General features: G+C 38.6%; 1 protein-coding gene across 1 annotated transcript; it reads right to left on the reverse strand.

Moving 5' to 3' along the window:
• Positions 1-6: 6 nt before the first annotated feature.
• Positions 7-17,375, reverse strand: LOC108429907 (meprin A subunit beta-like). Its single transcript, XM_037537306.1, has 17 exons — positions 17,312-17,375; positions 17,102-17,163; positions 16,963-16,981; positions 16,380-16,421; positions 15,055-15,086; positions 14,855-14,942; positions 14,649-14,766; positions 10,862-11,037; positions 10,309-10,527; positions 9,676-9,822; positions 9,407-9,442; positions 6,561-6,785; positions 5,516-5,953; positions 5,125-5,298; positions 3,577-3,685; positions 2,754-2,804; positions 7-1,183 (listed from the first exon to the last, which is right to left on the reverse strand). Exons 2-17 carry the CDS (start codon positions 17,156-17,158, stop codon positions 1,096-1,098), a joined length of 2,019 nt encoding a protein of 672 aa, XP_037393203.1. The 5' UTR covers positions 17,159-17,163; positions 17,312-17,375; the 3' UTR covers positions 7-1,095.
• Positions 17,376-22,250: the final 4,875 nt, after the last annotated feature.

The following is a 22,250-nucleotide window of genomic DNA, read 5'->3' on the forward strand; positions in this document are numbered from 1 at the left end:
GCACGCAGCTGCAGAATGCCTTACTTGGCTTAAGGGGCTGTAGGCTGGATTTGGCATGCGTTCAACAGAACCTTGATGCTTTAGGAACAGAGTAAAACAATTGTATGCAGAGTTCCTTATAAAAACAATTGCCTATGTTTCAAAATTTAAGCTGTACTAATGCATTCCTGCCCATTTCCGACCCTGTCAACATCCTTTTGTATCAGTACAAACAATCATTCACCAAGTATTTTATTAGGAACACCTACTCATTTATGCAAATATCTAACCAGTCAGTCGTGTAGGAGCAGTGCAGTGCACACAATCACATATATCATGCATGAGCCAGCAGCTTCAGGCAATGTTCACATCAACCATCAGAATGAGGAAAAGTGTCATCTCTGACATTTGGCATCTGCAGTTTACATAGAATGGTGCGACGAAGAAAAAACACTCAATCAGCTGCAGTTCTCATAATGGAAATGCCTTGTTGATGAAAGTGGTCAATGGATGATGACCAGACTGGTTTGTGCTGACAGACAAGCTACAGTAACTCAGAGAACCACTCTGAGGTGGATGGGCTACAACAGCAGAAGACCACGTCGGGTTCCACTTCTGTCAGCCAAGGACAGATAGCTGAGACGGCAGTGCACTCAGGCTGACCAAAACTGGACAGCTGAAGACTGCAAAAATTAAACGTGGTCTGATGAATGTCAATTTCTGCTGAGGCACACAGGGGGTCAGAATTTGGTGCCAACAGCAGCACCAACCTGCCTTGTGTCAACAGTTCAGGCCGGTGGAGGTGGTGTAATGGCATAGGGAATGTTTTATTGGCAGGCTTTGGGGCTGTTAATACCAATCAATCATTGCTTAAATGACACATTAGCACAGTGTTCCTAATAAAGTGCTCGGTGAGTGTAAACCACCCACCACTAGACTGAATTATCTTGATAAGGTCAAGTACTACTAATAGATTAAGAATCACAAAATTAAACAAAAGAATTAAGCTATACGATTCTTTAGATGATTGATAAATAACGGCCAAAGGAAGGCCAAAAAAGTGGGAGGTGAAGATTAGAGGCACCATGGAGTTGTGATGATTTGGCTGTTAGTTTACTAACAGGAGGACCAAAGCCAGCAGGAGGTCGACAGAAGGATGCACAATATTAGCATAATATTAGAACAAACCATGGACAAGCAGTTGCTGAAACAGAAGAAACAAAAAGGAATGTCATCACAAAGAAGCTTTTAAACAAGGTTTGATTTTTTAGTAATAATCCACATCAGTAATTGGAAGAAAGGTTTGGGAATCTCTAGGCACCTCATGATTCGATCACTATCCAGAGGGCTGCAGTGCAGCAATTATCAATGCATCTTGGGCGATATAGTTTGTAATTCACTTCCGAGGTGGGTGGAAGCTCTGTGGTTCTCTGGTTGGCAGCAAGTACAACCAGACGGAAAACAGGTGGAAATGTATAACATGGTTTCTCGTGTTTATAGTTCCCAAAATATTTTAGTTTAGGGTGACATAACTTGAATATAGTATGGCTTTTATCCAGGTTCCTTTTCCCTTCAACTTCACAGGAGCCAAAGTGCTTCCATATGCCAGCTCAGGGGTCGGCAACATGCGGCTCTTTTACTTCCTTGGTGCGGCACCACAGCAGAATTAGATTTGTAGGTAAAAATAAAATTGTTTAAACAATAGATGATCTTAAATGCTTCTAATTCACTACCCTATAACCCTGAAAGCTGGTGTGTAGACTGCAGGTCACATAGCTACACAGACAATCTCACCATGCTAGTAACTAACTAAAAGGCAAAGAGAGAGATTTAAGATGACCATTTGTAGACAAATGGACTTATTTGCATTTATAAGCACTGTAGTTGGTTTCCTGGTACGTTAAATCGGCAGCAAGAGACTGTCAAACACTAAAAAGTTGCAAAGCTGAAGTCAGCTTCTCTTTTGAATTATCTCCACCTTAATGGTGCTGCATTTACATTCTGGCGCCTTTTTCGATTTAAAAGCTGATTAATAAGCAAAACTTCAGCCTTGTAAAACAGTCGAACAGTTTGAGAGACATTTTAGAAGAAACTATTCTACTTTTGAGGAAAATTTTCCTGCCGGGGATGTGAGAAACGTGGGTATAGCTGAGCTAAAGCTTGGACATTAGTACAAACTGAGACATATTGGACATAAAATGCTGTGGCTCTCAAGGTGGTTTGATTTTTGTTCAAAATATAAAATGGCTCTTCTTAACATTTGGGTTGTCGACTCCTGATCTAATCTACCTCTTAATGCAGTGGGTGCCGGTGCAGGTGCCGGATTTCTCGCTCATCCAGTTGTGTTTTTGTTATGTGCCGCCACAGACTGTCCGCGCAGTGCACTTCAGCACTTTCAAGTTCCGCCTTTTGTGTTTGAACATTACGTTATCAACTAAAATTAAGAAAATCTATTTTTCCGATTGGCATTTGTGAATAGATCATTATCGTCTACATCAGCAACGCGATGCATCTAAGAATCGATTCCACCTCCACCCCTATAAATGATCAGTTCTGTCATGAGAAATACTGCTCACTATGCCTCATCATTAATCTGCATAAGTTTCTATGAATTTGTACATAGAGTAGGACATATTGGCAAAAACTCAATTTTTCTATGAATGTAAAAGGTCAACCAGTGAAGATGACCTTAAATTTTTTACATTTATATTTGCATTTAGAAATGCCTTTGATTCTATTTATCATGATTGAAAAAACACAGTGGGAGTGAGTACCTTGGTGGAGTTGTAGTTATATTTGTGATTGTAGAGGAGGTGGAAATAACCCTGGGGGAAAAAGGAGAAAAGGTTTATTTATGCAAGATATTTACTTTCAAGTGGAATTTTCCCTTAACATGTTTTACTTGTCCAATACAATATAAGAACACATTCATGTTATAATAAATTCTTGCTCTCTTGAGTCCAATGGTAATGTGCTTTACTCCACTCCAGCCGCTGCTTGGCACTGCGCATGGTGATCTTAAGCTTGTGTTTGGCTACCTGGTTGATCCATGAATCCATGAAGCTTCTGATAAACAATTCTTGTGCTGGCACTGCTTTCAGGAGCACTTTGGAGGTAGTGAGTGCTGCAACTGAGTGTAGGAAATTTTCACACAGTAGTGGGCACTTCAGGACTCTGTGGTCCTGTGTGACCTTATGTGGCCTATTGCTTCAAGGCTAAGCTGAGGCAGCTCTAGCAGGGCAGATATTTGACAAACTGATTTGTTGGAAAGCACTAAGCTCTTCAGTAAGGCTGTACTGCTAGTGTTTGCCTATAGAAATCTATAGAAATCACTGTCTGCTTGGCTGTATGCTTGATTTTATACACTTTTAGCAATAAGTGTGGCTGAAATAATCAAACCTAAAATTAATGAGACAGGGTGTCCATGTACCTTTGGCCATGTAGTGTAACTACAAGCAATTATACAGACTTAGGCAGGGCATGATGTGTGGCATATAAGTGTTACCAGATTTTGTTTTGTGACTTTAAAGTCTTGCATAAACTGCAGTAGACATTAGACAATAGACAGTTTATGTAAGGCCTTGAATGGACGCTCACCGTGGTGTGCAGGATCCTTCTTGAGCACCTTGATAAGGAGAGACAGTGAAGTTCTTGACTGATACTTTAGGGCAGGGCAGAGAGTTATCCTGCTGCAGCGCTGAGACATCTGTCCACAATCACAAACAAGAGATTAGTTGAAAGGTTTTTAAGAGGACATACGGTATATACACCTCAGTGCAAAAGTGGGCCAAAATACTAATGGTTATCCAAGCGGTTTAAGCCTGGTCAGGGAGCAGATTTAAACTTATTGGTTTCAAATGAAACGCAAGCTAGTTTGGACATGTTTTTCAGCTGTTTGAAGCCATCAATGCTGATTGGAACAATATTAACTAACAATTTTTGACTTCAACTTCAACAACAAAGAAATCAAGGAGAAAGGCTCTCCCACACTGACCGACTTTATCTACTTATTCAGTTCTTACTCATTTATAGGCCAATTATTTGTTGTTAAGCTTAATGCTCTGCCATTTCAACCTTGGCCTTTTTTGCACTGAAGTGAATATATATATATATATATATATATATATATATATATATATATATATATATATTCACACAAACACTCGCCGGCCACTTTATTAGGTATACCTGTTCAATTGTTTGTTAAAATGGCTAATCAGCCAATCACATGGCCACAACTCAACTCAACTTGCTGAAGTGCAAACTGAGCATCAGAATGGGGAAGAAAGGGGATTTAAGTGACTTTGAACGTGACGTGGTTGTTGGTGCCAGACGGGCTGGTCTGAGTATTTCAGAAACTGCTGATCTACCTGGATTTTCACGCACAACCATCTCTATGGTTTACAGAGAACGGTCTGAAAAAGAGGAAATATCCAGTGAGCAGCAGTTGTGTGGACGAAAATGCCTGGTTGATGTGAGAGGTAAGAGGAGAATGGGCAGACTGGAGATGATAGAAAGGCAACAGTAACTCAAATAACCAACCAAAATCTCTGAGGAACGTTTCTAACACCTTATTGAAAGAATGCTTATTTAAATATTAACAGGTAAAATGCAGAACAGTGCTTTTTTAATGTAAGAACGTTGTGAATAAGACATTCAGTGTTAAATAATATACTGTTTATCAGCGTATTTGCCCTGAGATTTGATCTCCACTTTTGATTTATGATATGTCCACTAATAAATTTCTCCATAATTCTCAGAGTTATACAGCCCAGTCATTTAGAACATTCTACAGCTCCATTCATCAATGTAGGCACATCTAACATTTCTTCATTTTAATGGAAAGCTTCTTACTGTCCTACTGTTTATTTTAACCATGAGAAGCTGAAATGGAGCTTGCATATAATTTTATACATTTATTTGCAAATTGAAAACAATCATTCCAGACTTTTAAACAAAGATTGCAAACTCTTGAATGCTAGTGTGTATGTTTAAAACATGAAATATATATTCAGATATTAAAAACATTTCAATAGACACAAAAAATAAAAAGTATGTTTGTTATCTTAGTATGACAGTTATCCTATTATTATGATTATCTCAGAATGGCACTAATTTCACTTAGCTGGTAAAATAAAAGCACACCTTGCATGCTGATGAGTAGGATGAGATCACCTCCTTTGACAAACTCTCTGTCATTAGAACGGCCTTTTTTCAACAGCATTTGAAATGGCGTTTCAGTATTTGCTTTTACAGTTTCGTTATCACCAGTAACTACTTCAAATCCAACTTCACTAGGCCTGCCCCAAAACTGTCTACCTGAAAGAAAAAATATGAAAGCTTTGATTCACATATTATCATTGGAAAAAACCACAATCAACAAAGTACAAATATTTACTTAAATACATGTAACTGCCCACCTCTGGAAAAGATCAAATGAAAGATTACAGTCTGAGATAAAGAGGTTATAGAGAACTGTGGAACGACACTTACAGCTGGCATGAGTGAAAAAAGGAATGTTTGCGTAAGTTCTTACGTGATGTGTCAGTAGTGATGCTATCTTGGTCCGACATGCGCTGTTGGATGTCGGGGTTCTGGTCCAGCAGTACTAAAGTCACTTGTCTTAATGGGCAAGGCCACTGCAGCTTGTCATCATAGACACCAGATACCAGTCGCACGTAGAAGTAAACGAAGTCCTGAGTCAGTCTCAGAAGTATCTGATAGCGATAGCCGTCAGGGGAGTAGTAGGCTGGGCTGTACTTGAAAGTGCCAGGTGTAGAGTTGTTCCAAAGCTCCATGAAGTTCCTGATCTGCCACACATTATGAGGACATTCTGATTCTGACAGGTTGATATCGTCCACTGAGAACCCTCCGCTGGAATATCTGGCTCCTTTCCGTGCTTCAAATTCCACTAGGAATGGCTTGCCCGCATTCAGCGGAACAAAGTGGAGTTGCCAGTGATTAGTGGGAGATCCTGAAAACATTTTTTGAGTAGTCAAGTTATTCTACCTACACTTGCCATTTAACCAGGTACATTTATCACATACATGCAAAAACTAAAATATGTCAGGTTGTGTTCTGCTTCCCCAATACAATTATTTACTGTATTACCTTTCTGTTACAATTTATCAGCCTCCCTCTACCCCATCCAGCAATACAAAGGGACCACTGTGGAACCCCTGCTGGCTGTATCTGGGTGTTATATCATTCTCAGTACAGCAGTAATGCCAACAGTTAATGCATAGTTTGTGTTATCCTTCCATTAGCCATTCATCATTTAGCTGGATATTTTTGGATGGTGTTCTACTCTCAACCTAGCCGTGACACGTGTGTAGAAACTCCAGCATCACACACACTACCATGTTTGTGTCTCGGCCGCTCACCCAAATAATATCTGGTTAGCAGTGGTTACCTGGGGCCCTCTTGCTTTTAATGTAAGAAGTAGAGTGGGGCTGATAAATTGTGCAGCCACAGATGGGCTTTTATTAAATTTGTAAACATATGTGGTAGATGTACCCAATGAACTGGCAACTCAGTGTATATGACAGAGTTTGAAATTGTATCAGCTAATTAGAAATCACCTGTGATCTGGTCCATGAGTCTGAGGGTTCCTATGGTATCAGTATCATTCTGGTACTCTCTTATCCAGATGTTGAGCTGGTCAGTCTCATTCCCACTGTGATAGTAGAAAAACTGCAGGCACTGGACATGGCAGCCTCTGCGGGGTGTCATCTCCTTACTTACCAGTCGACCTGAGTCTCCTTCCTGTCCAGCCTTTGTGCTGAAGTGCATGAAGAAAGACGGCCCTGCAGACAATAGTACACACAGTGGCATTCAAAATAAGCAGTAACTGTTGTGAGTACAGGACCACAGAAGTCAACTGACAGTGTCACTTCTGTTTTGGCTCCAACACACTGGATTTAAAATGTGAGAAAATTACAGGGTAAACTGCCAAGTGTCACAGAACTCAACTGTAGTCTGATGATTTTTTCTGTCTGGATACACATTTTCTCATAATTTTCTGGAAAAATGTGCATCGGGAAGAACTATTGATATATGATGGGTACTTGGGCAAAGTCTCAAACATTTTCTTGTGGTGGTAGAATCTCCAACCTCTCTACGTAATGTATTGCTATTCTAGAGTGATAGAAGGGCATTACATTGCAGGAAGAAAAAGGACCAGAGATGCAAGTAACAAGTAAGCATCAAGTCTTGTCACTCAAGTCCTAAGTCATGATAGTTGAGTCTCGATTCAAGTCTCAAGTCAGTAAAAGTGATTCTCAAGTTGACTCGGAAGTCAGTAGTCTTAATGCTTGGGTCCTAAACAAGTCAGTGTGTATTCTTTAGCTAATTTAAGGCCGTAGTCCTGAATAAAGGTAACAGAACTATAGGCTTTTAATGACAGCATGTCAGTAGTGTATGGCTGTATATTGTTGTATAATTTTAACCTTCTAAAAAAATCTAAATCCATGGTACACAGATAACTATGACAGGTATATTGGTACACACAAAGAGTAGTGGAACTACACACGAAACGTTCCGGCACCTAAATGCTGCACCATTTAGGTGTAATGGAAAATTGGAATTGGAAGAAGCTGCTGGCGAAAAAAGGCAACTTCAACTGGTGAGCAAATTTTTTAATTTAATCCAATGCACCCAATGTTCCTGAAAATATAAGGTTAAATTTCAACATCCATCCATCTTCTAAGCCGCTTCTCCGTCAGGGTCGCTGGAGCCTATCCCAGCAGTCTTCGGGCAGAAGGCAGGATACACCCTGGACAGGTCGCCAGTCCATCGCAGGGCAGACAGACACTCACACCCAGGGGCAATTTAGCACATCCAATTGGACTGACTGCATGTCTTTGGACGGTGGGAGGAAACCCACACAGACACGGGGAGAACATGCAAACCCTGGTCGCCCGGCCGGGGAATCGAACCCAGGCCCTCCTCGCTGTGAGGCAACAGCGCTACCCACCACGCCACCATGCCGCCTAAATTTCAACAGTTCTTTTTAAATTATTTTGATTTGCAGTTGCACTGCTGTTTGTGTATACCTGTCATGGTTATTTGTGTATCATGGATTTTGTATTTTAGTTGGAAGAATTTATGTATATACAGACATACACTACTAACGTGCTGTCATTAAGCACTGTTACTATCATTCAGTGTTACGGCCTTAAACTAACTGATGAATGCATACTGACTTGTTTAGGACTCGAAAATTAGGACTACTGACTTGAGACTCGCCTGTACTGACTCAGACTTGGGACTTGAGAGTCAAGACTTGATGCTTTATTGTTACTTGCATCTCTGGTCTTCTTTTCTCCTGCAATGTAATTCTCTTCTACCACTCTAGAATAGCATTACGTTATGAAAAGAGGACAGAGATTAACAATACATTTTAATATTAAGCTCATGAATAACAAGTCAACTTCAACTCAGTCAAATAGAAAGAACTGTTTCTTTTGTTTTGCTACCATGAGGAAAATGGTCATTTCCCCACAGATACAGACGGTGTTGCTGTATATCAGATTTACGGCAGGAGATGAATCCATTCACATGGAAAGTAACCGACTGTGTAGCAGATCGACTCTCCACACTTCGTGGAGATCAAATCTTTCCAAGTTTTAAGCCTGAAGTCCACGTCAAAGTCAGTCACTGGTGTTGAAGTCAAATTCGAGTCGCAAATCTTTAATCATTTTCTCAAGTCCAGCCTCAAGTCATCAATTTGTAAATAGTCCAAGAGTCCATGTTATATGACTTGAGTCCACACCTCTGATTTGGTCTGATTAAAGACATGATTTTAACCTATACCAGTGAAGCCCACTGGAAAGTCACCCATCCTGTGGTAATTCTATTGCCATCTAGATATAAGAGTTTCATCACTGAGATGTGTAACAATTTTATATCAGCTTTAATTTTTTAAAAAAGTGCTAAGTTTACAGAACTAAATTTAATTGCATAATAGGCCAGTGTACTACAGGGCTAGGATAGTCCATAATAAATTATTCTAAACATATTAGAAACACTATTCACATTGTAGGCAGAGATCTATCAAAGACTGCCATAGAAGGAAGAATACACAGTATAACCTCACTGTATTTACCACAAGATTACAGGTAAGCCTCAAGCACAGAAAGGCCAGATTACAGTGTGCAGAGTAAATAAAAAACGTGGCATTCTGGACCACTTTTTCAAATCCAATGTGTTGGAGTAGAGAGCCAAAACACAAATTATTGGTGGAATAAAACTGTGGCATTAGTAGGTAAACTATTTGACCTCTCTTCAACGAACAGCTGACTGCCTACATGAATAAATGGAGGTATGGATAAATTAATACATTTTTTTCAAATGATAAAATGAAATGCAGACTAACAGACAGCAGAACAATGCATATGTGAATTAATGCTCCACCTCAGATATGTACCTGATGAGGTGGTGTTCACAGACATGAGGGGAACACCTGAAAAAGAAGATTCAAAATGTTTCCAGACTGATATGATATAGTGACACTTAAAGCCAGTATTATTAACTCCTTAAATGGCAGTTTTAATACACAATTCGATAACCTATGAACAGCTTGATTAGTTTGCATTGAATTTCGTGTAGTTACTGAATAATAAACCTTACTATGTAACAAGCCTGGGGGCTTAATATTAAGTATGCATGATTTCCCTCTATAAATAGATACGCCACCTATTGACTCCAGGTTGGAGTGGTCACTAAATGGCCCTCCAGATACGCTGCTTGCATTCACCCATCCATTTGCAGCAGAAGAGCAGGTCGACATCTGACACCTGCTGCCTTCAAAGCTACAGCGGTCCAGGAACGAGACAGATTCATCTGTAATGAACCAGAAATGCATTTTCCAGCAACTACTGATATAGGATGCATATACAGCAGAAAGAATAGATTTGTTGTGTCAGATGGTTTAGAGCACAAGTGACATGTAAAAGAGCACTGACATTATGAGACATGGTAGCTGCAATATTATTGACATTGAAAACACTGTAACACTATACTTCTAAATACTATTAGGCGATGCTAGTGATTAAGTTTGCCACCTCCAGGCATGTGCCGCTTACTTTGGTCAGATAACTTAATGACAATAAAGGCAAAATGAAAAACTAAGACAAACAGTGTTCAAGGCTGTTGCAGATTGTGCTGTAATTATTTGTTTGCAATGTTTTATGTGCAATTTCCTTAAAGAGCTACAAGTAAAAACAGTAAAAACAAAATCGGTGAATATTTCCTAGAATTTAAAATCACTGTATGGTGACATGACCTAATTTAGCCTGTTTAAACAAAAATTAATACAAAAATACATACTGCATTTATAGAGCTTGCTGAGCTCAAGCATATCTATAGGGCTCAGGTCATAGTGCTGGCCAATAACATCCTGGAACTGAGGGACTTTGGTGTTGATGGTGTGTCCATTCCCATTGGAGAAAGCATCTTGTCCGTAGTGCATCACAGATGTGTAATCATATGGAGTTCCCTGTGTGGTGCTTTCATTCTCAAGCTCCTTATTAAAGTTATGCTCCTTTCCTGCAAACCCACAGAAATTTGTGATATTTGTAGATGAAATAAAGCTTGTATTAAATGGTAAACTCTAGTGCATTCATGCTCATGGTGCTTTCATTCTCAGAGATCTTATTGAAGTTACTTGTGTATACTGAAAAAAGTGAGCAGTGAGCACACACTATATGATAATATGATAATAAATAAGATTATCTTGTATCAACTGGTCATCTGGTACATTAATGGTCTGTCTTACATAAAACATACATCTGATGCCCAGAGGGCACATTTTAAGGTATTGAGAAGTGTTAAGACATTATATCAAAATGATCCTAAAATTCTTCACAAACATGGTAATGACCTTTAATGATGTTTGCATATTCGATGGTTACGTAGTTGTCCCGATCATATCGGCTCTGTTCGTGGAAGAAGCCCAGAGCATGAAGAAACTCGTGCTCTACAATACCGATCAGTCCACACCCACTTCCAATAGAGAGCTGCTGCCATCCACCTCTTTTCCCAATATATGACCAGCACCTGTAAGATCAGTGTAAGACTGCACTATTAAAAGAAAGCTTTCAGCACACGAGACCTTTTAAAAGGTTTAGTCTAATTTTTGACCATTTTTGATACATTTTTAAGTTTTTGGAGGTTTTTACAGGTTGGTTTGATAAGTCACCATTTGACACCATCTGGTTCTCTGAAGGATCTATTTGTTGTATGTACACATGCATCTGCCAAAAGGCACACGCATTTTTCACACACATCTGTTTCATGGGTTTACCAGAAATGGTGCAATAAGCAAAAAACATACCAGAAACAAAATAGTCATGTGCCAAAATTCAGCAATAATGTAAACCGTAATATTCAACAAACACTATTGTTAACACGCTTTGTCAAACAAGTGGCAATTTCACTAGAGATTTTTCAAATACGTAGAGCTGCTCTGGTTTAACATGGTACCACTACATTAACCATGTTTACATCTGACTACTAGCTCAATGAGAAGAGAATGTATGCACTTTAGTCGGAATAGACTAGTCCGATTGAGGCCATTTGGAATACAATTTCTGTCCGACTGAACAAGGTGAGTAATCGTAATATCCATGTAAACGCCTTTTTCCGATTACGTTCCCAATCGGAAAGTTTAAGAACATTCTGCGCACGTGCGTTTGCGTCATAGCAAAACTTTCAACATGGCAGGAGCAGGAACTCGTTTGCTTTGAGCTTTAAAAAACGCTGGTGGGACGGGCGTCCAGGTTATGTGTCTCAGAACACAATGTCTTCCTCTCGCCCTTCTTTGACGTGTGAAGGTTACTTGTAGTGAGCATGTAAACAGAAGCAGAAGTGTGGTTACTAACAGTGGTTAAACTACTTTTTCAAGCAGTGATTAAGAGGCCACATTTATGTCCTGAAGCATGCCGTGTTTTACTGAGAAGAAATGCTGTTCTTTCAGTTTCACTCGTCTGTGGTGACAGCCACAAGCTTCAGTTTGTCACCTCACAGAACAAGTTAAGCACAAATTCCTGGACTTATCTGGAAATACAATGAAAAAATAAGATGGACAAATCATGATCTGCCAGTGTCACCATATCATTATCTATGCTTGGGACCATTAGAAAGCCCTGTCTATGAAATTACAATATAAAACAACATCACTCTTGCATTCATTTGAGCTCTGTTGTTCTCACAATAGGTTAAAAGAAAGTGATTTAAACCACTGGCTCTAGTCCAGACACTAATGAAGACCTTAAGAAGTACAGACATAAGCACTTTTGGAATGTCACACAAACTGAGTAAGTTTTATACCTGCTCATCTAGTCCCACTGGATTTTCTTTAATTGGCGTTAGTGTTGAACATGTCAGGGATGAGAAATCACTTCTCAATTACAAAGTTTGTTCATTGGAAAACCTGTACATTAAGTTTATGTAACTCCTAAAATGATGGGTTCAATTCCCCGGCTGAGCAAGCAGGGTCCTTTCTGTGTGTATTTTCCCTGTGTCTGTGTTGGGTTTCCTTCAGGAGCTCCAGTTCCCTCCCACAGTCCAAAGACATGCAGTCAGGTCAATTGCCAAATCGCCCCCAGGTGTGAGTGTGTATGCCTGTGCGTCTGCCCTGTGATGGACAGGTGACTTATACAGGATGTTTCCTGCTTTCCATCCAATGAGCACTGGGATAGGTTCCAGCACCCCCACGACCATGGAGGATGAGCGGCTTAGACAATAAATGAGAGATGGGTAAGGAGTACTAGGGACCTTCACACTTTAGTTTTGGCAGTGTCCAACACTTTCAACATTCTGGAGGCAGCTTGCCATCAATGTTTCAATCCTAACATTCATCTTTTTAAAAATAAATCTACTGCAAGCTGCTTTTACAACTGCAAAACTTTTACTAGTAAAACGCTGCAATCCCATGTGTTTGGTGAGCAGACATGTTTGGGCCCTAGCCTTACTACATATTATTTCAGTGAAGCTTTCAACAGCTTGTGTACATGGGGTTGAGTCTAGTGTGGAACACTGCCTTTGCAAAACTAAAATAGCTTATCTCCTTCAACTGAACTTTTGTCATTAATATATTTATTTGTTATGGTTGAATATTTAATATTGATGTATTGATTTACTGTCACAGACCTCAACCCTTTTTTGGTTTGTTTGCTGTTTTTTTTTTTTTCTTTGATGGCACTGACCAAAACTGCCTTTCAGTTTGACTACATTTACACTTACAATGTTTGGCAGACACTTTTATCGAGAACAACTTACATTTTGATGGTAGTGTTAGGAGTCCCAGTCTACAGCGTAGAAATAAGAGGTGTTACCCACTAAAAGAACATGTACTTAAGTAAAATATTAATGGATATTGTTCCTTTCTGAGAAAATTTTACTTTTACTTCTACTGTCTTTTACTTCCTATTACTTTTTACATTTTACTTATTACATAAGACTTTTTAGCCATTCTTATTTAGTTACTAATTCCATTTGTGTTTAATTTCAATATGTTTTGATAGTGGCAATATTTGTTTTGTATTTTAGACCTAAAAAAATCCATAAAGAGAAGAAAAGAGTAGCACAATCTTGAGGTCCTATGCTGATAAATGCTGGTAATAGTAAGTTCCACTGCAGTGCTCAGTACTTAAGTAGAATTTTGATCAGCTTCTTTTGTATTTGTACTAAAGTTGATATGGAGAAGGTATTTTTACATTTACTTGTGTAATTATTTTATGCAAATATCAATTCTGTTTCTTGAGTACTGATTTAGGCTGATCCCCATCTCTGAACCTGAACATGAACAATGTTAGTGTTTGTTTTGATGCTGCTTCAGCAGGTGCAGCCTCAGATAGCAATATTTGTTGCTAAAATCTATGAAGAATACAAGGCTGTTCATTTTATAAAGACCCTCCACAGTTTTTTTTTTGGTAAAATTGTATCTCTTTCATTTGGTTCGTATTGTGGACTGCGAGGGCTAAAGTGGGCTAAACTACACATGTGGGGGTTTGTTAATTGATAAGTTTTGCAGGGATACAAGTGCTCTGTTACTCTCACATTCACCAACTTAACAAAAAAGAGACATCTTTGTGAATACCAATCAGGTCTCTGATGCTTGGCCAAAATATGCTCCACGATCCATGTGCCAAAATCAAACACATATCATCTTAATGCTTGTCTCTCGTTATTCACAGCACTTCACAAGACTGTAAATATATGAGTGTCTGTAAAGAGTGAAATGTTAAAGCAGCAGATAGTACAGCAAAAATCTGCTCTTTAAAAATGTATTGAATCCCCTGTGAATTAGGGCAGTTTAATTGTCTGGTGCAGACCTGAATATGGGTGGAGTCGCAGTTTTACTCTGTTCATGCTGGTCAGTACTTCATGCAGTTTATGGAGGTTTTTATGCGCATCCTTGAACTCAAAAAGTGGTGGGGCATCTCCCTAATACTTTAGAAAAGTGGTGAGTAAAATGCCTGTTCGCCACTGTGGTTCCGGCACCCCTGCACATATATATCCTCAGTGTATGTGAGTGTTTGTGTGTGTTGTTTGCAGTGCGTTGTTATAGGAGACTAAGAACCTAATCTGACATGCAGGTCTTTGTGGTGGAGTATAATACAGTTAAATGTATTAAACTTAAAAATTTAAATTAAAATTCACTGTACCCAGTTAGACCTTCCACAGATATGTAGTCTTTCTCTGTTGTCCGGGGCTTAAAGTCAATACATGCTTTCAGTCTCAGCTGCTCGAAGGCTCTTAAAATGACTCCTTTGTAATTTATGCCTGAAATAACAGACATAGAAACAATGCATGAGCAATGCTAACATTGGAAAGACATTTCAGTAAAGAAATATAATTGCCAAATTCTTACTGAGACTTTCGTTCAGCATGTAGGGGATGTATTCCTTCCACCGGTATTCGTTCCCCAAAATCGTACTCTTTTGAAGTTCAGATTTACTCTAGTTTTTAACAGGTTAATAAGCGCTTAGTCAAACACGAGGCAGCAGAGAGTCATAATATATTAGTATTTAAAGCAAATGTGCTATAAAATATTACTTAATCCCAACTTACCTCCATGATATCGCCTTCCCAAAGATTTAAACCTGGCACAAAAAATGAATGAAGGATGGGTATATATGGACCATTCTACCAAATTAGTTCAAACTGCAGTACTTAAAACTACAGCAGTTAAAAAAATAATAATTAAGTAATCAGTATTTACAAGGATTATGTTCTGATCAGTAAAAGGCAGTAATCGGGGTAGTAATAAGTAAAATATATACAAATTATACAACCCCATTTGCAAAAAAGTTGCTGTCCAAAATATAAATGAAAACAAAATGCAATAATGTGCAAAACATTTGACCCATATATTTCATTGAGAATAGTACAAAGACAACATCAAATGGTGAAACTGAGAAATGCCCATTTTTTGTTTATTTATTTATTAAGATATTCTTGATATGTGACTTGATGTGTGTTTAGTTGGAAGAGTAAAAAATAATAAAAAATATAATATACAATCCTACACTGCTAATGTACTGTCATTAAAAGGCTATAGTACTGTTACCATTATTCAGTGTTATCACCTTAAATTAGCTGAAGAATGCAGACTGACTTGTTTAGGACTCAAAGATTAGGACTGTTGACTTGAGACTCAGCTGTACTGACCTAGACTTGAATCAAAACTCAACTTTGTCTTGACTTGCAACTTAACTCAGAAATTGAGTGTCAAGTCTTGAGACTTACTTGTTATTTGCAATGTAGATACTTGATCCCACCTCTTTTTTTTTTAAACTACATTGATGTTTGTTAATATTACTCTATTAATATTATTGTAATATTAATATTGTTCTAATATTACATAGTGTTTTATTACAAGCAAAAACACACTTATTGCCTAGATAAATGGTTTTATCTAGTAACTCCCAGGTTTTATTTAGTAACTCCCAGGTCATAATGTTCTAATTCATATCAATATGAAAAGGCAAAAATATATACATCAAGGATTCATAAGAACAACAAAGAAACAATCATTAACATATTGCTGTTGTCAGAAGAAATCCTTGTATCTCAAAAATGATTTACAGGAGAAGGAAAAAACCGACTTTACTTTGAATGTAAGTCAATGGAACCAGAATTTTTTCCAAGTGATTTTAGGGTCGTTTCTTTTGGTCCATTCTTCATGAAATTTACACACAATGTTACGAGCAACAGGCATTTTCAAATTTTGTCAAAACTGAAAAACGACAAAAATCGAGATATACATTATCTAAATGTTTTCAGGGGTGCTATTTTGTAGTATCTGAGAAACGTAGCTCATACACAATCACATTCCCTTTTTGTTAATAAAGTAAGTAATAAAAGTAATAAAGTACGTAATGAAGTATTCTTACCTTTGTTTATTTCAGGAATGTCCTTTCTTTCACCAATAACATCTAACCAGAAAAGATGACGTACAGTGACTGAAGAGAACCTGACATTTGAAAACTAATAGTGTAAAAAATTCAAGTGGCAAAGATGAGTTAGCAGGATGTATGATGCAAACATTATTTGTAAGAAGTTTGAATGTTGTTATTCGTTTGTATATTAATTGTTATTTATCGAGTATTCCAATTAAAAAGTCTTTTTTCCCTGAAAGCTGAACCCCAATCCAACTGCACTAACACTTTGCTCTATTACTGTATTTTTCCACATCACGCCACTTTCAGAGTGAGAGACTGGCTGGTATGGTGGTGGTAACTTTTATAAAAGCATGTCACTTTTGTGTTCAATGTCCTTTTTCCCATTTGACACTACATAGGAATTGAGTAAAGAGGTAAACAGCATTCAAAACAAAGTAATACACTAAAAATGTGGTATAAAAAAGGGACGTGAAGCCAAAGGTGGTTTCATTGTTTACATTACTGCATAAACTGTACAAACACATGTCTACTTATAGATGTATTAGTGTAAATATTTTCATTCTCATAAACTTACCTGCTACAGTTGGTGGGGGCTGAGAAGAAAGAAACAAAGTACACATATTAAACATACAGAACATCCCTTAAACCATAACCGTATTATAGAATAAAATGTATTACGGATATTGTAAAGATTGTTCTTTCGCTACACTCACCATCAATGATACAGGGGGGATAGCCAAGCTCAGCAGAAGGAAAGTAAGGAAATCCATCGCAGCTGCAAATGATAAAGGACTTTTTCTCAAACAATGAACAAATGGCTTAAATAACGGACAAATAGTTTCATCTATGGAGGTAAATGTTTGATTGGCAAAGAAATCCTGCAATTTGATCCTAATGTCATTTACTTTCATTAGCAGTCTTACTTTGACATCAAGTCCAATTCGTTCAAAGTGGAGAATAGCTACGCACCCGATCCACTGTCTTTCCCAGCTTGTAGAATAATTCTCTTTCTCTTTCTCTCTCTCTCATTCTATTCTTTTCACATACCAGCATAACCGGTAGACTGTCATTTCAAAAGACTTCCTCATAGAACACATTTGATGGTTTAATATTCATTAATTAGACATACAGTGAAGCATAAAACATATTCAGACGCTTATTTTTAATATAATATACTTAATATACTTCCAGTATATTAGTTAATATTAGTTTTTTGCTTCCAATTTAGTATAATTCTTTCATGAAAAATTCTATCTGTGCTGGAAAAGAACTGCAGGAGAAGCACTGATTTTGAAACGCTGTGAAATGTCACTTTTATCTCCACAGTTTTAGTCTGATCAGCTGACATGGGACAACCAAACTCAACATTGCTTGCCTCAACTCTCCCAGTTCAATTAAAATGATTCAACACTGCAAAGTGAACTACAAAGGGGCCAAACACAGATAACTTGATTATTGTTCTCATAGACAGGAACGCATTCTTGCCTGCAAAACTATAAAATTATTTTTTTATATAAGGGCATTAACAGTCAAATCCTTTTGTATCAAAGGCCTCATCAGATATCGTAATCTGGATTGTCTTTTTCTTACTGAGACTTGGCCGCGCACAGATGCACCTGCCACATTATCTGAGCTCTGTCCACCCAGCTACACCTTTTCTTTCAGTGCTACTATCTGTTGGTCACACAGGCAGTGACACCTGTATTTTACTGGCTGATTTTAACATGCATGTTGATAATCTGGCAGAGACGAGAGCCGAAGAATTTTCAGAATTGTTGTTATGTGTGGATACGCCCTGAAGTAGCTAAAACATTCACATCACATATTGCAACCTAACATCTTACCTTCATCCTGCGAAGACTAAATGAATGCTTTAAACATAAAAAAGCAGTGCTTGATGCAGGTGCTCCAATTAAAACCAAGAAAATAATTAAATCATTTTCTGTGCCATGTTAAACGGTGGGGCGGCACGGTGGCGTGGTGGGTAGCGTTGTCGCCTCACAGCGAGGAGGGCCTGGGTTCGATTCCCTGGCCAAGAGACCAGGGTCCTCTCTGTGTGGAGTTTGCATGTTCTCCCCGTGTCTGCGTGGGTTTCCTCCGGGTTCTTCGGTTTCCCCCCCACAGTCCAAAGACATGCAGTCAGGCCAATTGGACATGTTACGTTGCCCCTGGGTGTGAGTGACTGTCTGTCTGCCCTGCCCCAGGGTGTATCCTGCCTTCCGCCCGAAGACTGCTGGGATAGGCTCCAGCATCCCCCCGCGACCCTTACGGAGAAACGGCTTAGAAAATGGATGGATGGATGGATGGATGTATGTTAAACGGTGCAACAGGCATGTTCCAGTGCTCCATCCGAATCACTTTCCCTGAAATTACATTCACTTTCACAAATCAAGGCCTTGGGAGCATGCACTCAGTGAAAATAAGCAACACTGGAACTACAGAAAGTGAAAAAGTTCAAGGAAGGCTGTACGGCAAAAAGATTGACACAATCACTAACAAACAGCTGTAACGTAAACTTTTCCTGAACCTTTTCGCTTGGCTAATGGGTGTTGACTTCTGTTCAGTGAGGGCGCTCCTGAGGCCTTGATTTGTGAACAGGCACATGAATGTGAGGGAAACTGAATCAGAAGAAACACTAGTGCCTACTGCTGCACCATTTAAGGTCTATCTAATATGAAGTTGGTGGATGCCAACATTCAGTGGTGGATGTTGCGCTTGTTTTACCTGCACAAGCTGCTTAAATCGTTCAGAGAGAGCTGTGTTTCCTTTGCTTTCCTACCATGAGGAAAACGGTCAGTTCGCCTGGTAAGTTCCTCCAGTAAGAGTATAAGAGCTGAGTGGGACACATCGATGCTGTTGATGCTTCACTTGTTTCCAGCTTATCCAGGTGAACTTGAACTCTTCTCTTGTCTTCTGAATGAAATTAGGCCGAGTGTAAAGACAGTGACAGAAAACCGACGGCATTTCTGTACATCAGCTTAACGACATTCTCAAAAACCAGATCTCCAACTATTATTATGTTCTGAAAAAATCTAGACAGCCATACCGGTCTTACCTGTGTAATTAAAACACAAATACCTGAGTCCTTTTTTTCCACCACAGACTCATTAACCCCGGTTTTTCTGTTTGTGTTTCGTGGTGATTTATCTTCTAAAATTTGTAGTTCATTGTCAAAAAACAGCAGGCTTGGTCTGGCTCCGACATACCTTTGTGGTCTCATTTCTTTATACTGTCCCTCTCGTGCCCTCCGATCTTCTAATGCTGGACACCTCACAGTTCCCTCAATTAGACTTTATACTATGGGTGGCAGATGTTTCAGTGCTGCTGCCCCCAAACTCTGGAATTCTCTACCTTCCACTCTTCGTAATTGCTCTTCTCTGTCTTCCTTCAAATCCCTGTTAAAAATGTTCCTTTTGTCCTCTGTGTAGTATTCTTTTTTTTGGATGATGTAAAGCATCCTTGGGTTTGTGAAAGGCACTATATAAATTGAACTTATTATTATTATTATGACAAGAAGACATTTTACAGTGTCTGTGATTTAGAGCAGGAGTTCTCAACCTTCTCCAGCCCAAAGCCCACTTGTCCAAATTTTCCTTTCTTAAATGCTGACACTGAAAACCTGACATTTTTTTTGTTTGTTTTTAACAGCAGCTTACGCTCAGTGTCTTAAGAGTCAGTTGTTAAAACAGTTGTTATGCTGACTGTATAGAAGAGAAGTAAAGCCAGCTCTTCTGATGAATTCCCTGGTTTGATCACAGGGCACGTTTCCATCAGCAGTGAACTGAACAGAATTTGGTTTAAAGCGAACCAAGAACCGCAAGGTTCTGCCTGACCAGTTCAGCTGTTTGCTACAGACCCAAATACAGGTGGAGTTTTAACACGTGTCAAAACGGTGCAAACCAGATAAATCCTCACCAAACAAAGCGCCCTGAGAAATTACTCCATCTCTGGCCAGCACTGCGCTGTCTCAGACTGATGATGTTTAACTAGCCCACTGCAACATTTTTATTTGTATGTTTCTATTAAAATTGATTTTGATTATACTTTGAAAATGTTTAATTCTCAGATTTTTAATAATTAAGTTAATAATTTTTCCACTTATGTTTTTATGACTTACAGTGACGTTACCAGCCCAAATTACTGCCTCCCTCTGAGTTCTGACCCGCAGACCACTGGTGGGCCAGAGAAACACTGATTTAGAGTAGACCATACACATGCCAAATGTACTACACTGTAAACCAATGCAAATTTTTAAATACTTAAAAATTTGAGTTCTCAAAACATTTAAGTTAACAAATGGAAAACACATACTTCTGCTAACTTAACATCAGAGGTTCGATGAATTCAACAGTTTAAGTTAACCAGGTTACTTGCTTTTTTAGTTAAAAAGTTGCATTAATTTTACAGTGAACAGTGGGGAGGAGAGTACAGTAATTCAGATGTTCTGGAAATCTGATGGGTTTTTTTAAGTCATAGTCTGATCCCCTTCCATTATAATTGTGCTGACAAAGTACACATTCCTTTAAAATATACAGTAAACAACATGGTGAAATCTTTAAGAAATTATGTACCTTAGATAATGAAAAACAAAAGATCTTTGCTATTTTACATTGAGAAACATTATTCTTGCATTGACCTTGATCATGCAGGTGGTGAACCCCTCCTCATCTTTACTTCTGGAAGACTCCAGCTCTCTGGGATGCTCTTTTTATACCCAATCATGTTACTGGCCTGTCAGTTAACCACCAGGTGTGTTTTTAGCCTTGTACATGTAAGGGTCCAGCCTGCGGTGCCAGCCGCCAGCAGAGGGCGACGGCAGCAAAGTGCCATAACTTCATGGAACTCCAATTCCCAGAAGCCCTCAGGCTGATTAGGCCCCACCTGACACACCTGTGGACTCCTTTCTTTAAGGCTGTGGCAAACAGCAGCCCTTTGCCACATCTTTGTAGTGGGTTGACCGGTACGGGATGCAGCCCCATTGGGTATTTAAACGAAAAGAAAAGAGGCCTGGAAAAAACAAACAAGAGTAATTGCCCCAAAATTGCTTTAAAAAAAAAGAGACACAAGAAGGCTTGGGCTACAGACGGCTCCAAGAGGTGTTTGTTCTAAGAGCAAACAAGTTAAACAAAGTCTGCCTTCCCTTCATAATTACAGTGGATGAGTCTTTTGTTTTCTCATTATCTGTTATTTCACATTTCTGTTTCAGCCTTTGTTTGACCACGCTGCTTTCAGCGTTTCCTTTGTTTAATGCCGTTTTTCCCATTTGTTTTATTTTCTGTTCCTTGAGGTGGTTGTTTTCTACAATGTTTTCTACGATGCAAAAATATTTTCCTTGTCCCAACAATACTTGTTTACTAATTGATTACATATTGAAATCTTTTTAAAAATTGCTCCTGAGAGAGTAGTGATTGCAATGATGGAAGTGAAGAACAATGATTGATTGAAGTTATTAGGAACAAAACCATCAAAATATGCACCATGTTAGTTGACTCTGTGTTCTGGTACTGAAAACAAATGCTCATCTTAATTAAACATTTAACCTCCCTGTCCCCAACTTAAAATGCCATACATACAAATATGATACTCAATCTTTGGACCTGCCCATTTTATTACCTAATGGAATAAAAGGTCAAAAATGGTTGTTTATTAACTGGTTAATTTGTCTTTATATTTCAGGAACAATGCACTTTACTTAACCTGAAGGTAAATATGCCAGTGTTGGTGTTAACTGACTGATTTTCAAGGGTAGGTCCACACAATCAAAACAAAATGTGTTCCACAAACACAAAATATTCAAATAAAGTGACACATTACGTACAGACAAACTATAGCAAACGTGAAGCACAACAAAACACAAAAAAA

The sequence above is a fragment of the Pygocentrus nattereri genome, chromosome 3 (genome assembly GCF_015220715.1).
Source record: "Pygocentrus nattereri isolate fPygNat1 chromosome 3, fPygNat1.pri, whole genome shotgun sequence".
NCBI lineage: Eukaryota > Metazoa > Chordata > Actinopteri > Characiformes > Serrasalmidae > Pygocentrus > Pygocentrus nattereri.

What these genes read in the sequence shown, in the direction of transcription:
- LOC108429907 (XM_037537306.1), bottom strand. Translation starts at nt 17,158, where the DNA reads ATGGATTTCCTTACTTTCCTTCTGCTGAGCTTGGCTATCCCCCCTGTA. An exon ending in CATGCTGAACGAAAGTCTCA is followed by an intron (nt 14,767 to 14,854) that starts GTAAGAATTTGG and finishes CTGTTATTTCAG; the next exon opens with GCATAAATTACAAAGGAGTC. An exon ending in CTCCAACCTGGAGTCAATAG is followed by an intron (nt 9,443 to 9,675) that starts GTGGCGTATCTA and finishes CTTCTTTTTCAG; the next exon opens with GTGTTCCCCTCATGTCTGTG.